At 39.7% G+C, this 18,137-nt stretch overlaps 1 protein-coding gene across 1 annotated transcript; it reads right to left on the bottom strand.

Moving 5' to 3' along the window:
• pdpr (pyruvate dehydrogenase phosphatase regulatory subunit) lies at positions 1–18,137 on the bottom strand. The gene is made up of 18 exons (XM_079241012.1): positions 18,026–18,137; positions 17,094–17,367; positions 16,662–16,795; positions 16,412–16,493; positions 16,166–16,329; positions 15,939–16,060; positions 13,868–13,985; positions 12,471–12,620; positions 10,209–10,401; positions 9,884–10,008; positions 8,582–8,737; positions 6,806–6,939; positions 6,490–6,638; positions 6,080–6,192; positions 5,633–5,727; positions 5,444–5,533; positions 1,852–2,034; positions 1–1,379 (listed from the first exon to the last, which is right to left on the bottom strand). The coding sequence occupies exons 2-18, from the start codon at positions 17,354–17,356 to the stop codon at positions 972–974; spliced, it is 2,679 nt and encodes an 892-aa protein (XP_079097138.1). The 5' UTR covers positions 17,357–17,367; positions 18,026–18,137; the 3' UTR covers positions 1–971.

Raw genomic sequence — 18,137 nt, 5'->3', positions numbered from 1 at the left:
AATTGACTTTTTAATTCACACACCACATATACAAAAATACATTGTTTATTTCAAGTTGCAGTGAAATCCTTCCTTTACACAAACAAGTGAACTGAATCATAAGATATAATAGACTCCCTCAATGTTTTTATCAGCCACACAATAAAAACTGAACAAATACCTCAAAGTGCATCAATGTGTCAAGACGACCACAAAACATAAATAACTGATAGAGTTGTCCTGGCAGAAATACATGACCACCAAGTCTGCACACAGAAAAACACTAACAGCAGCTCACAGATGATAATAACAAAGACACTATCAAGGAGGATAAAACCATTTCGTTTTGAAGTGAATCTTTCAGAAAAACTAAACAAAAGAAAAGGAGTAATGGGCAGCACATAAACACACACAAAACAAAACACAGTTTTACTGATTACTAACTCAGGCTTCTGAATGCTTACACATTTATTCTTCTCATCTAGAAACGCTTCCATCACTTCCATAATGAGAGGATCACAGTAGTGGAAGCTATAAACTATCTAAATTAAGTGACTCTTTACTGCAGCACATTTACAGCTGATCAAGTGTGTCTGGTTTCAGTCACTGGCACTGACGTTTCGTTCAGACTGCAGCGTGGAAATGTATCGTCTGCAACATCAAGTGTTGATCTTGCCTTAATGAAGGCACTTAAACATGGTCTGTTTTAGTAAAGCAACCATGAGAGTGTCTGGACTGAGTGTGAAACAGAGAGGGCGGAAACACTGCCCACACAGAATTTGATTAGACAAGAACTCATTTGGAACCTATTAAATATTGCACTTTGAAAGCAAAGAACGCAACATAGAGATCAATATTTGATGAACAGGAGATGTTTGAACATCCAGCCCACTCATTAGGAGTTGTAAAGAGAGGAAGACTGTGGCAGCGTGAGAGGAGAGCAGGAGTGGTAAAATGAAGGAGTGTCACAGAAGCTTTTCCACAACTCAGCTTCACTTTCCCTGAAGATTACTGAGCTCCATGTCTTCCTTGCGGCGTTTTTGTTGGGTGAAGAGGGAGCTGAATGGGTACAGTTTGGCTTTGGCCGGATAGCGCTGACCAGCAATGTCCACCTCGTAGTCCCCGCGGTTGATGAAATCAGGTGTGATGGGTGTGGGGAGCCCCTCAGCTCCTGGTGGTAGAGACACGAAGCCCAGGCAGACATGACGCTCCAGTGTGTAGCTGTAGGCGCTGCTGGTGGTTGTTCCAGCCAGTTCCCCGTTACGGTAGATGGGCTCACCCCACCACGGCCACAGGTCCAGCTCGGTGTCGTGGTCCTCCAGAACCAGCATGACAAATCGCCGGAACACACCATCCTGACGCTGCTGCAGCAACGCCTCACGACCAAGGAAATTAGTGTCCTGATGAAGAGAGGAAGGACGAATAAATTGAGGAGGAAGTCACGGACAATAAAAAGAAGACAGGTAAACAAAGGGTATGAAGCCTGTGCAGCTCATTGAAAAACAGTCTGTGTAAACCAGAGCAGTCCTTTCATTAATATAGTGCTGACATTACAGAGACACCTGAGGTTCTTCTTTTTGCAAAATGACTGATAGACACACTTGGAGCTGCTGATACCACCTGTTGTGCCAGCAGGTGCAGCTTGATGACAAATTTTCCATCATATCCCTGCAAACACTAGAAGCCAGAGGCCGAGCAGACGTGGTTCTTTTTACTCTTCCGACTCTTATCTAATTTCCAACTGTTGTTCAAAGAAAGTGCAGACAGCATGAAAATGAAAAGCAACAATGTCTGTTCAATATCTGCTTCACCAAAATCACCTCGTAGAGGGGAATGTAATTTGATGGTGAATCACACACTGAACAAACAGACCTTGTCAAACTTGACCCTGAATTCGCGTCCGCACTCCAACGGAGTGGTGAAGGTGTCCAAGTCCTGACCCCAGAAGGCAAAGAACTTTTCGATGCGAAGACTCCTCAGTGCGTAGTACCCTGCATTACGAATGCCATACTTCTGGCCCACTGACATCACCTCATTGTACACATGAAGCGCATACTGGAGGGAGAAAAATGTATGAGCAAACACAGATAACAGTAACAATTTTTAAGCACAATTTTTTTCTTTTTATATACCTAAACGATTCTCACAGAAACTGTGACAACCAGTCAAAAGTCTGAACACGCTTTCATATTCTATCCAATGGGAAACTGTGTCCAAACCTTGGACTGATAGTGTATATCAACACTGTACAGACGACAGAAGATTGTCAGATCTGCATAACTATGTTTGTATTGAACTTTGACCTGAAGTAGTCATGAATAAGAAAAATACATCCACTGTCAGTCTCAGGACGTTTAAAAGAAAGCCTCTGATCATTGCTAATTTTTTAGTGTGTTTTTAACATAAATGCAACCTCAAATAAACAACTTCAAAGCATATTAAACTATTTATCTGGTTCACAATAACCCTGTGAGGCATGAATTATTGAAAACAATTCCACATTTTTCACATATATTTTACTTCTACAGACATGTACAGAGATGCTTTTCTTTGTCTTTAATATAATTGACTTGATCTATTCTAAAGAAATATTTAGAATATATTGTCATATTTATAAAATGGAAATATTCTATAAAAATTACTAGTAGCATTTTCTTCTTTTTGTTATCACTAAAGTACAGTTAGTAATTAGGTGTATGGAAAAAATTCATACTATATTTGTCTATTCAGTGAGTGTGTGGGTTGAGTGACTCTCCAATGTCAACTAAAGTGATTAAACTGCAAATATACCACCCATAAATAAAAAAGAAAACAGCCTTTAAATGGGTGTCTATCGTAGTGGACATCGTTTTTGTGTAAAAAAAAAAAAAAAAAAAAAAAAAAAAAAAAGTTCATGTTTATTGTTGCTTCAGTTCATTGATCTTCCACTCATCTCTCCTCAAGTAATCTTTTCCTCATTCTATGTAAAAAGCAGCAGAACATCTGTTGCGGTTCACGTGAGGATTGCGTAATCATGCATCATTTGAGTGGAGTCAAAACAAGAGGTTATAAAACAGCGTAGCTTTCCTCCTCCAAGATATATGCGCATTTTCCCCTGGGTCCTGTATTAAGTGAAACTGTCTTTCACCTAACCTAACGGCTTGGTGCTGCCGGTAATGAAGAAATGTTGAGTAAAATGCATCCATAACAAAAAATGTAGTCTTTTACTGGCAAAATCCACCGAATCCACTTTGGTTTTCATCAACTGATTTCCTGCCTGAATGATCCACTCTGCTCTAGTAAGACGTGGTTTCAAAGTGGCAAACATGGAACCAACCCGTATCTTAGAGAAGCGGAAAGCGTCGGCGCTTCTGGAACGCTTCAGAAACACACTGCCGTGCACCTGATAAAACCAGTCCTTTCTATTAGTGTTGCCGCGATCAGCTGCGAAGGTGCAGCAGCGTTTTCAAGTTCAGAGGGATCGAGGGGTTACGCTGTAACCACCGTAGGCTCTGCGTAGGTGCTCGACAGGCACCTTTTCAGACCATTCATCCCGGCTAAACGCAGCTACATGGATGTACGATGTATGAATTGGTCAGTGTGATTACTTGTTTCTAGATAATTGGGTCTTGTTGCCAAATGCATTGACACATACTGTAAATATATATATATATATATATATATATATATATATATATGGCTGAATGACATCCATTAACTGCCATTGTTCTTCTACACACAGTCCATCAACACAAACTACTTGAGCTCAACCTGACACATAATGCACAGGCTTTCCTGGGCTAAAGCCCAGGGGCCCACGGAGTTTAGGGGCCCAACATTTTGGGGACAAAATTACCTAAAAAGTAATTGTTATGTAACTTGAAAGTTCTGCTGTCATTTAGCATCTTATGGACATTTGGGACTGCTGATTGATTCAAATGAAGCTGTTGCCACCATGTCAACCATTTGGTTTGACTGCAAAGTGCATGGAAACCAATAACCGTAACCATCCGCCAACACATGACATTTAGGACTTGGACAGCACATCTGGATGATTCCAGCTGTGACATGCAATGTCTTTCATCTGCAGGTGTGTGTGACTCCTCTCCACATTCATCCCGAGTTCCCCCAAAAAGTCCAAAATGCTGGAAAAGCCATCTGTTTTGATAATCGTTTCCTTGTTCATCCCACAAATCTTCACAGGAGGGTGAAGAACACGTTCTCTGAGTCTCCTTGCTTTGTTTTAATGTATCCTTCTTGTGACAATAATGACAGCCATGTGTGCAGTAACGCACACAGACTTTTTGCACGTCCTTTTGAAACATATTCAGCAACATTGCTACTAGGTTTCATAGATCACATTGCGGGTGTTAAATTAATATATTTACATACATACACGCTGTGAACGCCTCATATTAAATATTACATTACACAGTCGTGCTGTTGACCCAATCCTCAATGGGTGCTGTTAATAAAGATTGTGATTTTTTTTTGTTGCGTGTGCAATAAGAAAGTTGAAAACAAACAAAGAAAGTTGGTGGGCATCTGTGAATGGTGTTACATCAGGTCAGCTCTATCTTGCCATATTGACACATAAAGCATACAGTTTATGATACTTTTAAACCCTATGTTCATTTTCATTAGAACAGGCAAAAGATGGGACTGATGGATTGTCAAAAAGAAAAATGATAAGTCTGCGTTGGGACACACATAAACAGCAGGAACTGCCTTAGATCATATTTCAGCCTCAAACTGGGTAACACTGTCAGCTTTCCTTACATTTATGATCACTGCTTGATATTCGTCATTTGGATTTTAAGGACATAATCACAGCTTTCTGTGCAAAAGAAACCAGAAGGCGGCACTTCTAAAAAAGGACAGAGCAGTGTTTAGTGATAGCATCTGCAGGTTTTCACATGTTGTGGCTGCATTGTCTGAAAAGTAATGTTGATAAGCTACTTCCTTTTAGGAAGCATGGCTTCACAGGGTTGTCTGATCTATTGCTGCTGTTATTTCTTAATTTAATATTGTATTCAATATCATTCATTATGGTCATGTTATTAATATGTTAATACAACTTGAAGAAAACCTCAGTGTAAACCTGGATATTATTTTCTGTAATGAGACTTGGTACATTTGGAGGATGGGTCAGGGCTTACAAAATTTCTCAGTCCAGGAGCCCAACAGTAGGTAAAGGCGGTTCTGCCGACGCCGTGCAAGTACGGAGCGCCCTTTAGGGTAGGCATAGTTTTTCACATATTGCTTCTGCATTTTGGCTCAGATGTTGTTTCTAAATAATGGCAGTCTCATGTGAGCAGTTATTCATCTAATTGTAAGAGCTGGAAAAGATGAGATGATTTAATATTAAGTCCTGATAAATAAACTTTAACAATTTATAGCGGGCATACTTTCTTTTTCATAAAAGTTATGTTTGTGATTGTGAGGCAGGTTGATTAAATTATGTTTGTGAGTGTGCAGGTCACACCTCTATAGGGATGTAGAGCATGAAACCTGGTTCTCCAGTGTGTGTCATACTCATCACTCTGATCCCGTTGGCATAGCCCACACTCATCTCCTGTAAAAACACACAAACACACAGCAGTTTAATTTAGCTGAAAACACGAGGACAGGAGAAGAGCAACGAATAAAACCAAGGAAAACTCGTCTTTCTCACCTTACAGAACATGGAGGGGAAATGGTCGGGCATCATGGAAACATAAGACAGCTCAGCCAGAACATCCATTGCACGTGGTCCGATCAGATTTAAAGCTGTGTGTAAAAGATAAAGGTTGTAAATGCTAAAGACTTTCTGATTAACTAAACTCATCCACTGTCACAAGACACTCCCATGTTCAGTGTTTTATGCTACGTGTGGATACAGAATTGCTCACATCTCAGAGTTAAAGTAACTCCATTCCTATATTAAAATAACATTCAGACCATGTAATTAACCACCTTCAGCTCCCCTGGTGTGTGCCTCACAGATGCTAAAACTAGGTTAGTGAAATGACTGCGTTGGTGGTTGATGTGTTTTAATGCATCTTTTCCCATCAGTGTGGGTATCAGACAAACACAACACAACAGAGCCCCCCGCCCCCCGTTATGGTTCTGCTGGGCACACCTGTGTACTTCCAGCTAACATCCTCTAGGTGGAGATGTGGGTCACTGGGCATGTGCTTCTTTATCCAGGACCAACAGTGGACCTGCTGGTCTGTCGGGGAGATGATGAAGAAGCTGAGGAATAAACGAAAAAGGTTGCTTTTTTTGTTTTGTTTTTTTTTAACTCATGCAGACTACAACCATTTATAGCAGGGGTGTCAAACTCCAGTCCTCGAGGGCCGGTATCCGACAGGTTTCTGTTGTTTCCCTCGACCAACACAGCTGATTCAAATCAAATGGATCCAGCAGCTTCTTGTCAACCTACTTATGAATTTTGGTCAGGTGTGTTGGAGCATGGAGACAACAAAAAGCCCTGGAGGACTGGAGTTTGACACCTGTGATTAATAGTATCATCATGCAAACATTTCAGACCTATTCTTGCTGAGGCGGACCACACTGCAGTCATTCTCGTAGCCCCCTCTCTCATTCAGCATGCCGGTGTGGATAATGTGTCCTACTGGGACATCCAGATCATTGGCACACAGATGCTGCAGCACATCTAAAGCCTGGTCCCCTGTGGACTGACACAACAGAACAGACCAGAAGCTGCAACAAATATTTTTACACTGACGAAGGATTGCGGTCATACGGTTCACAATGAACTGCAGATTTGTTCCAAGCATTTTGCCGTGTTCAGAGAAAGGTGTGTCCAACACTGATTATTGAAACTGACGTCATCACCACTCACAGTCAACTCAAACTTGGTGAAGGAGGACATGTCAATGACACAAACGGCCTCTTTGCAGCATTTCACTTCTGCTCCAACAATGTCAAACCAGTCTGGTTTGTAGAAGGTCTTACTCTGGTCCAGAGACAGCAGATCTATAAAGATACACAAACCAGAGATTGATTTAACTCATACAGATCATCTGAAGTCACACTGCTCCTAAAACCCCTGCAGACCTGTGATCATCATTTCAAACTTGTAACTGCTCACTGACCATTAGACAAACTGGTCTTTGAAATCCTTAGTTGATAATAGCTAGAAAAACCTTTTTGTCGAGTTATTCCCCCTTTCCTCACATGTAAAAAATAATGAAATTGTGTTTAACAGACATGGTTTGGTGTGTTGAAGTCTGTTAGGCAGAGACTTTTTCCCTCCAACCATTTAATAAGAACTTCCTTATATCCAAACAGGAAATTTATGGTTTTAAAAAATGGTTTGATAAGGGTATTAAAACAGAGGCCCTTACAACTTCCAGCAAATCCGATCAAATCTGAACTATTGTCAGATTTTATCTGATAACTTTTGTCTATATTTTATTATAAAGTTTATATTCAAATCTTGTAAATTTAATGATTATAGATGTGCCAGGAGTCCTTGAGGACTTGTTTTATTAAATACAAATATAAGCAAAAAAAAAAAAAAAAAAAAAAAGTTAATTTCCTTATTCTATCAGAGTTTTGTGTTTGAACTTGTAGTAATAATGTTACCAGTATATTGGAGAAAGATCTAGCAATCCAACACAATGAGGAAGATTGGTCAAAATTACATTCATTCAACTTCAAATAAAATTTTCACGTGCAGGGGTTTTTAAGGGGCTGCATGATGACTACTCTTGTTTCCTCCCACTGTCCAAAGACATCCAGATATGTTACCTGGTTACTTTAAAGGGTCCCTAATAGTAAGTATGAGCATGAGTCCCCCCCACAGAGTTGGCAAATGTGGCTGGGGAGAGGGAAGTCTGGGCTTCCCTGCGACCCGACCCCGGATAAGCGGCAGAAGATGGATGGATGGAGCATGAATGGTTGTCTGTCTCTCTGTGTTGGCCCTTTGATGGACGGGCAACCTGTCCAGGATGTACCCTGCCTCTCGCCCAAATGATTGCTGAGATAGGCTTCAGTTTCCCCACGACCCTGAATTGGACTAAGCTGTTAAGAAAATAAATAATTGAACGAACAAACGTTTTTAAGAAAAGCCCGTTTCCAGTTCCTCATCCAGTACATTTTACACCTCAGTTTCTAAGTAAATGCAGCTCTTACATGTCTCGTTTGTAAAAGAAAATTGAAGGTAAGAATATGTTTTATCTAATATGGCAATACCTCATGACTGCACTTTTTTTTTTAAAACATTGACAAAGAGCTCTGAACAATTTTATATTTGACAATTAAACTTGAGCGTGTATTTTTCCTATTGGGATTTTCACCAGATATTTACTACTCCCAATTCACTTTTTTTTTTTTTTTGATGAAACGGATGATGCTGGTTTTCCAATATAATTTGCACTAGTTGATTAAAGATAAACCTCCAACAGTACAGAAATCTATACAAGATTATACCAATAGAAATTGTATGTATGCCAAACTGGTTTTAAAACATTACCGTCCATGTCAGCAATGCTGTCTTGTTATAATTGAATTGTTTTGTTTTCATTTAAAGGCGTTTACTGCTGTTAAGCTATTTATTCATATAATTTCCGAATATTAATAAAAGAAAGTTGCTTTAATAATCAGCAATCTCTACCTTTCCCAGGAGGAACAAAGTACTTTGGCCTTTCAAAGCCATGTTTCTCCATCCAGCGAGCCCCTTGGGTGTCCAGACGGTCATACAGAGGACTGGTCCTCAGCTGACGCCCAGTCTGAAAGTCCCACCGAGGAACTTTCAGCTCATACAGCAGGGCTGCACATGGAGACGAACACAAATAGTATTAATACACCTGCAAGACTTGGAAAAAAAACATATGTGTTCAACTTGAAATGCATGCTGAGCCGCAGAGGTCTTAGGGCACATTCACATCGGCCTTTTTGATTCGAATCTGAGTCCATTTGCTCCTTTGGGGAGCTGGGAAAGAAGTGGACTCGGTTCGCCTACAAATGCAGATCTCAGCCTGTTTCAAGTGGACCAAATACAGGAAGCAGACTACAAAAAAAAAGTCACTTCCTGCATTTGGCGTAGCATTACATTGTTGCAGTGTATGTCTGCAGTATACTTATACAAGACAAAATAAAAAAAACAAAACAAAAAAAACAGCCATAGTTTCATGCTCTATGTTTAACTCGCAACGTAGTTTTCTTCTTCACGAGGGTCTTTTCCTCTTTTTTGCTAAATACTAGTGCAGCGCCACCTTTGGTGGGAATGGTGATATATATTCGTAAAGGTTTGGCGCACTTGAACTAAGTGCAGCGTGAATGCGATCTCAATCTGAATGGATACACCCCCCTACAACTGAGCCGAGTCCCCAATCGAACTGAGTCTAGTATTTATTATTAACATTCATTTATTGATAGAGGAATGACCCATTGAGATGCACCATCTTGTTTTCAAGGGGGTCCTCTAAATAAAAGTAACACAAAACAAGAGCAGCAGTGTCTACAAATTAAAAAAAAGTAATTTACAAACAGGAAAAAAGAATAAGCAAATAGATAAATAACCAAAGAACAAAATAAAAATAAATAACATATATAATACATGTAATAGTCATCATCAATCATACATCCATACAAACACACACACAAACAAACCACTCTCGTAACCCCACCCGACCGATGCTCAAAACCTGTACAAGTTAAATACATAGCGACAAAGTATGAAGATGTAATACTGATAGCCACTCTGGAACCAAAAAGGGAAAGTGGGGGAAGAGATGGGGAAAAAATGTGAAAAGATGGGCAAAAGCATGGATACACCCCTCTACAACTGAGCCGAGTCCCCAATCGGACTGAGTCTAGTGGACTATCCTGATGTGAATGCACCCTAAGGTACCTGGTTGAAAGGAGCACTGAACAACCCAAACAAAAATCATTTGGAAAGAAGAGTTTTACTCACGCATGACTTCCATCACTCTGTGTCGCAGGAAGGTTCGGCTGCTCTGTAGGTTGCCGAAGCGTTTGATATCCAGTGGCCAGACGTTGGCTGTGGGGTAGCCATATGTCATCCACTCAGCCAGGTACCTGCGAACCAAACCACGCAACCTGCTGTTTGTGGCTCAATGTTCATCATGTCTACATCACAGTGCTGATCAGTGTAATGAATATGCTGTGACTAACATATCTCCAGAGTTAAATTACTTTCAATCAAAGCTCTATAAAATGCTCTGGGATGTAGGATTGAGTGCACAGCAGTTTCCATCACAGCAACACACTCTACTTACTTTCCAGCTCCTCCAGCGAAGGCCAGGCCCGAGGAGTTCATTCCTGCCAGCACATAGTATCCAGACACACCGGGCGTCTCCCCCATCAGGCAGCGCATGTCGGGTGTGAAAGACTCCGGACAGTTGATCAGCTGATGGATCTCAGCGGACTCGAGACCTGGCATTCTCCTCAGCAGGGCGTTGAGCATTGGCTCTGCAGGTACAAGCAAAGAACAGGATTGGCAGACTAAAACATGAATGTCATGCACAAATGCTTTTTCAGATGTAACAAGTCACACCAGAATATGGAAAAGTCAATATCAGTATATCTAAACATTAAAAAAAAAAAAAAAAAAAAAAAAAAAAAAAAAAAAAAAAAGCAGAGATTTATCATAAAGCTACAGTTTCCTGCCAAAGAAACAAGGCCATCTCCTGCAGTTGTCTCTTACTACAGATAAAAAAAAAAACAACACCACAGGTATTGCTTCTCATTCCCCTTCCCTGAACCATAAATCATCTATTACTTTAAAAGGCTCTAAAACACAGATGTTGAAAGCCAGTGTCCTGCAGGTTTTAGATATTTCCCTGCTTCAACACAACTGATTCCAACTAATGAGTCATTGTGCAGAATTTGACAAGTTACAGGATCCATTTAATTGGAATCAGGTGCGTTAGGGAAGGGAAACATAAATAACCTGCATGATTGCGGCCCTTGAGGACCGGAGTTTGACCTTCTTTGCTCTCCAGGCTTCAGCTATTTTTACAGCTAGTAAACAAAATACTTCAACTAGCTGAAAATATCCAGTTCACTAACATTTAATCCTCCCATTTAGAGGTTGTAATCAGGACAAAACAGTTAAAACTAAACAAGCAAAGACTTTTCTGAAGTAGCATGAGAGGCTGCAGTTGGCTGGTAATAAAAGGCCTGACTTATGACAGCATGTCACACTGTGCAAGGACTCACATTACTTGTGTCAGGCCAAGGCCAAAAGACAGGTGTATTTATCTATATATGGAAGCTGGCATATGCATAGTGTGGTACTAAAACATCTTAAATAACAAAACAGACAACTTCAGTCTACAATCACAAAGAAAGAATAAGCAAATGTTATGAACAATGTTGCATCTCATAACTTTAACTAAGGCAAGAAAAATACTGATTCAGTCTTTAAATGACTCAAAGATTCAATTGAAAATGTTTGTTATAAAGATTTACATAAACAAACTGCCTTTGAGACAATATGTTGCTTTACACATTTTTTATGTGAGATACAATAAAAGCAGCCAAGCAGAAAATCTGACCCATTTGTTTTTTTTCTACAACATCTGTCTCTGTGCAAATGGTTGCTTACACCAGCACCTGACTGTCAACACTGTCTGTTAGGGTTAAACATGGCTGACTCCTGAACATTTCATTGTGTGACAGAAGTTACTGCATATTTGGACAGTTTTCACAATGAATACAAGTAACTAATCAAATGTGTCATTGAATGCCAGTGACAGATGTAAAGAATTTTATAAATAGGCCTGTAATGGTAACAAATTTTGCCATGCGATTAATAGTCTCAGAAATTATTGCGATAGACAATAATATTGCACAAACCGATTGTTGTTGTCATTTTGAGACCATTTTTTACTAGAATAACAATAAAGCCATAATAATGCAAGTTCACTCTTTTAAAGATCAACATACTTTCATTTCTAAAGACAATTTAGCTCCATGTGTAGATTAGTTTATGCTCATCCAGTCCCCAGTCTGCTAAAACAGATCAGGACTTCTCCAAGTTTTTGGCAACATGGTTATCTGGAACATATGGTCTCTAAACAACATGTATGTAACACAATGTATGGTAAAAGCTCATATAAGGGGACATGTTTGCACTTGACCAATGGTAGAAAGGTAAAATTGTCTTTTATCGCCTTCAGTAGGTCATTTTTCATGTCACTGTAAAGTTGTGAAAATGCCGTTTGTAACATGTATGTTCATCCAGGCAGATTGTTAATCTTTTTTCCCAGCTGGGATAAAACTGCAGTAGATGATTGTGTTTTAAGTGCAGATGGAAGCTTGCTGTGTTGCCGTGTTTAGTTAATATTGTCTTAAAATAAATGCGGCGCTTGCTCGGAGTGAGCAAGAGAAAAAAGAAAGACAAATAAGAATTATTGCATCCGGCAAACTTATTGCGCGCATTTTTTCTTATCATGCGATTAATTGACTTATTGCAACAGGCCTATTTGTAAAATAATTTTTTTTTAAAAAGTATAAAGCAGCTTCTCCTCTTTTACCAAAGTGATCCCAGTCCTCCTGCATGTTCTGGATCTCCAGCTGGTTGCGGCCCTCGGTGAAGATGGGTTTGGGGTTCTTCTCAAAGCCACCAGAGAGGAGGCCTCCCTGCCACGGCCTTGCATATATCCTCCCGTCCATATCAATCACCACTATAGATGAAAAGCACGCCCCATTAGCCAACCTCTTGTGAACTTTAACACCAATGAGATTATCATGTGGTCAAGAGAGTAAACATCTTCATCGTAAGATTTTCTTATCAGATTGGACTGCAAAGGCTATTTTTTATAATTAAATACGCAGGATTAACGGCTCACTTGCAGGTGTCAGTGTCTATACAAGCAGACGTGTTTTTTTCCAGTTTATCTAGTCTGTAAATTTAGGCTGTGTGTTTACACAATGCCAAGCAATGGTCTTAAGTAAGCAACTGTTGCTGCTCATCATTTTGTGTGGTTATAAGGCCAAATATCTTAAATAGGTGGAAGTTGCAGCAGCTTTACCTGAAGGTCACACTGTGCAAGACTCAAAAACTAGAAACAAACCAAAATCCTACATCTCAGACTCTACAGGGCTCAGAGTCAGCATGTTAATGTTAAAGTTCATGACAGTAAAATCCAAAAAGGAGGGACAAATGTAACTTGTTTTAAGATATAATTTGACATTTGACATTGACAATTTAAGATAAAATGTGGAAACACTTGGCTATAGCACACAGCACCATGTCAGGTTAACACCAAACACGTCAACCCTAACACCTGATCCCATCTGTCAAGCACGCTAATGGAGGAGTGATGATACAGACTCGTTTTGTAACCACAAACCTTATAGTCACCAAGTTAAATGTGAAGCCACTGATGTGAGAGGCTGATAACGTCAAACAAAGATGGCACCGACCAGTTATTGCCGATCAATGCTACTGAACAGCTTACATTTTTATACATCTCGTCTGTATTCTGGTTGAGTTTTATCTAAATAAACCATGTAACGTCATATCCTGACGTTCATCTAAAGTTGTTTTACCTCATTTAAAAACCTGATAAGGACCAAATGGTTTCTTTCTCCATTTAAGTTCTGTGTAAAATCTTAGCAATTTTCCATTTGTTGTAAACTATGAAAGTGTTTTAAATGTTCAGCTCATTCGGTAATCTTTACTTTTGTTTGGGTACTAAAAAAAATACATATATGTTTCAGTAACTAAACTGATCTAAACCAATCCCCAGAGAATAATTACCGCAGCATAAACTTAAAACTAACTCAGCAAATAAATGAAAAATAAAAAGAAACATTTCTTTTAGCTCAAAACACATTAAACCCATTCTAAATCATTTTACAAACACAAGAATATGAAGTTTAGAGCGCATTAAAAACTGAAGAGAAAAGTGTGATTGAAGAGTGAGACCTGGTGTGTTGGGTGAAACTGGCTCCTGGAGAGGTTTGGTGAGGAGATAGAAGTGCTCACAGCCATGGAGAGGAACTGACACCTTCACCTCACTCGCCTGACCCAGCTCATAAGCCCACTAGAGCAGAAACAGAAAGTAAATGCATCTATTAAACAATGTTAGAATAAACCCACCAAATGAGTTTTTAGAACAGATTAATGTGTTACTTTAGATCAGTGATCCTCACTGTTAATTCAACAAGAGCTGCAATCAATATACTAAGACAAGTGGAGAGCCGCCACCCTCGCAAAAAAAAGCGTTCCCAATCTACTTATCCTGCTGCGTTGCCAAATCAGTAACATTCAGCTTTTTAGCAAGAAATCTAAATATTGCACGGAGTAATGGCATTCTTGCGCAACAGTATATGGTGAAAATACAATGATGCCTCCAGAATTTGGGTGTTTCTTTTTCATTATATATACGGAGCTACCGACGGAGAAGCTCTTTGGCGGAGTTCGGTGCAGCTGAAATCAGCCAAAACTGGCAGCTCTTACAGGGTTAGTTGCGGCCGTTAGGACAGCAAAGTTTCTGCAAGCAGCCTGCAGCTCTTGTTAGTGGAGAGAACTGCACCGTTGAGGATCATTATGGCTTGTTTAGATAGCATTTTCAGATAGCCAGTGGCTGCTTTACGAGCTGGATGTCAAGAGTCAGTGAGCCACATGCGATGAGGAATACTGATTTAGATTTTTAAAATTAACAAGTTAAAAAAAAAAAAAAAAAGATGCATTTAATCAAAGATTTATTCCAAACAACGTGAATGTAAATGCACGGTTTCCTGGTACACCAATGACACTGATGAATATGTCATACATATGGCTAAAGATGTGTTGCCAACTCAACAACTTTGCAGTTTTAGTTTTAGAAAATTGTTTTTAAAAAAAAAAGCAACTAGCGACAAATTCCACAACTTTTCATGGTGTTATTGGAGACTGACACGTTAATGAGCCGCAGGGGTTGCTGCAGGCCCTCCTCCATCCAAACACAACCTTCTCCTCACACAGCAGAAGTTTTAGCTCCCAGCTGCAGCAGGAGATGTTCCCGTCAGAAATTAATAACGAGCGAAGACAAAAATATTTTAAAAGTTAAAGGTTCTGCAATATGCTGTAGATTCTAGGGGTGGGAAAATTGAATAATCGGAAAATCTGGATTTTTTTTTCATCACAATTTTAAAATCAATTTTTTTTTTTTTTGTAAAAAAAAGTTTTGTTTTTTTTTCCAAATAAATAAAATTGCACTATAATGCACTATAAAATTAGTCATTTTTATTGATCTTTTTACTTGTCTTCTGGGGCATTATAGCAGCAGAATGGTGCTCTGGCTACTGTGTTGTTGTTTTTTTTTATTTAAATGAAGAAAAATGACGAGCAAAAAAAAGAAAGTTTTATACATTTTTTTTTCTTTTTAATCTACAAAAATCAGCAATATCGGAGAATTGTGACAATCGCAATTTAAATCGTATCGACACCCAAAAAATCGGAAACGAATCGAGACAAAAGCATATCGTCACACCCCTAGTAGATTCCCTAATCAGCAAACAGCTGGAGCAATTAGGTAAAGTGATCTACTTAAAATGACATGTTAACATTATGTATTTTAGCTGGGAATATTTTCTGTTTCTGTTTGTATTTTTCTGAATTTAAATCTAATTAAATGCATTTTTTTCCCCTCAGACATCACTCAAGCTTGAGTTTATAATGGTAACGTCTTCAACCCATTGTTTAAGTCAGTCATCCACTTACATCCATCTAAAAAAAAAAAAAAAAGTTGCTTTTTGGGGAAAATATTGTTACAAAATTTAAGTGTGAATAATCAAGATTAACTAATTACAAAGAATCCGATTTATTAATTTTTATTGAGTCCTACCCATAACTAAAACAGAAAGTTGCTCCCTTTAATGTCACAGAATAAAACACAAAACTAACCAGTTAAAAAACACCAGAAATGTAGAATTATTGACAAGGTTTTGTCTCACTAATTCCCTTATCATAGCTGACATGGAAACACGGCTAAATTTGCATCATTGAGCTCTACCTGGCCAGCACAGTTGACAAAATAGTCACACTCAATGGAGCCACGATCAGTTTCCACAGCCATGACGTGGCCCTTTTCTACCACAACCTGCTGAACACTGGTTCGCTCCAGTATCTGTACACCTGAAGAGGAAAGGAAGCCAGGAAGGTCAGATAATGCAAAAAAAAAAAATAAGGAGATGCAACAGCAACTGGTTTTAACCTGAAATGGTTGGGGGCTGGACTTACCTTGTCCTGCAGCTGCAACGGCCAGTGCATGATTAACATCAGGTGAGGAGACGAAAGCATCAGAAGGGAGGTGAAGCGCCCCCACCAAGTCATGAATATTTACAAGGGGGTGGAGTTTGGCCACATCTTTAGGTTTAATGATGTTGCAGCTAATTCCCATAACCCTGAGAATAGAATGGTAGTTTAAAGGTTTCTTCTCCCATACAAACACTATCTCCCTAATAATATATTGATTTGTGGTCTTACTTCAGTCTGGATGCCAGCCGCTTAAGAGAGATAAAACGATCTTGATTTTGTGCCAGACACAAGGAACCTGTCTTCACATATCCTGCAACACATACCAGACACATCTCTCTTCAATGGCTGTTTTGTTATCTTGACACGCTGCCCCATACAGATGGTAAAATGCAGACATGTAGAAACTTTATTTATATAATTATCTTCATTAACAGCACAACATTTAACTAGAGATGCAAATCATGCTGAAGCATCTGACCTGTTTTAACCCCCGTCTCCACCTCTAGTTGCTGGTAAAGACTGTTGGAGTAGTTGGCCATCTGACATTCAATGGAAATAGGCTTAGCCACGCTGACAATACCAGCACACAGTCTGGTTGTTCCTGCGCCAAGTCTGGGTGGGATTAAGCAGACAATCTAATATTAGCAGGGCAATAATAAATCAATCAATTTTTATTCTTACAGATCAAATATCAGTAACCAATGTCCAAAATATCCCAACCTAACAGGAATGTCAATCAGTCCTACTGTCATCAGTCTGTTTATGACAGCAAGACACACAGACCACGAACAGTGTTTAAATAAAACACATTTCTCAAGGCCAACCCATAGGTCATTAGGTTAAAAGCTTGCTGATTCCAAGCTTAAAAAAAACATCTGCAAGTGAATAATGTTTACATATTTTAACTCACCTGCCCTGCTCAAGCAGCACGATATCAGTCCAGCCCAGTTTGGCCAGGTGATACGCCACCGATGTTCCCACGATTCCTCCTCCGCAGATCACAACCCGGGCCTGGCTGGGCAGGGGGACCAGCTGAGAGTCTCCAGCTACAGCCATGCAATGGGGGGATGTCCTGAGGCCCCTGCCTACCAACCTCAGCCCTGTCTGGGGAAGCAGCAACCTGGGGAGCAGGCCAGGGGACAGAGCCCTGGAGCTCCGCACACAGCTGCACATAACTGTGTTCTCTGCAATCACACACACACACACACACACACACACACACACACACACACACATACATACATACATACATACATACATATGCAGCTTTACCAGTCAAGGTGGGTCAAAAATGCAAATGTCACATAAGTCTTTACGTGGATGGTTATAATATGCTCATCCCCTCCCTTTTTAGTTGTGTTTTTTTAGTGGAGTATGTGTTATCAGTTACAGCATTTAGTTAAACTAATAAGAGTTAACTTTAAATACACATTTAAACACTTTATTATAGACTGGGCCTGGAAGTACCAGCAAGGTTAAGGAGCAACCCTCCCTGAAATCACCATTAGATGACAGGCTGCCTGCTCTATAACCTGTCATTAGTAGCATCGCCTGCTAAAGCTAGCGGCATGTTGTTGCGTGTTTAAATTCAGTAGAAACTTCAGCTTGAATGGAAAAACAAACTTTTGCTGTGCTGCTTTCCAAGTTGCATAAAAGATATCCAGATATTTTGGGTGATTCTTGCTGGTAGCGTAAAGTTAGCAGAAAGGGGTAACCGTCCTGTAGCTACGTAGGTTGTGCTACCGAGAGGTTAGCTCGTGTTGATGACTTTCCTAACTGTAGTGTTAATCTCAGCAACCTTCTCGGTGTCTCATGTCATTTTTAAAGCGACCTTAAACTCACCGAATCAATCAAGGCCAGTCGTTGTGACAGTTAAAAGACTGAAGTGACAACCAGTAACAGTGATAGTACTGAAAGTCTTAATACATGTCCAACTGGCTTCGTCAACAAACGC

This window comes from Telmatherina bonti (assembly GCF_933228915.1).
Source record: "Telmatherina bonti genome assembly, chromosome: 1".
NCBI lineage: Eukaryota > Metazoa > Chordata > Actinopteri > Atheriniformes > Telmatherinidae > Telmatherina > Telmatherina bonti.
The sequence above is the reverse complement of the archived record's forward strand: the minus strand, read 5'-3'. Positions and strand labels throughout refer to the sequence as shown.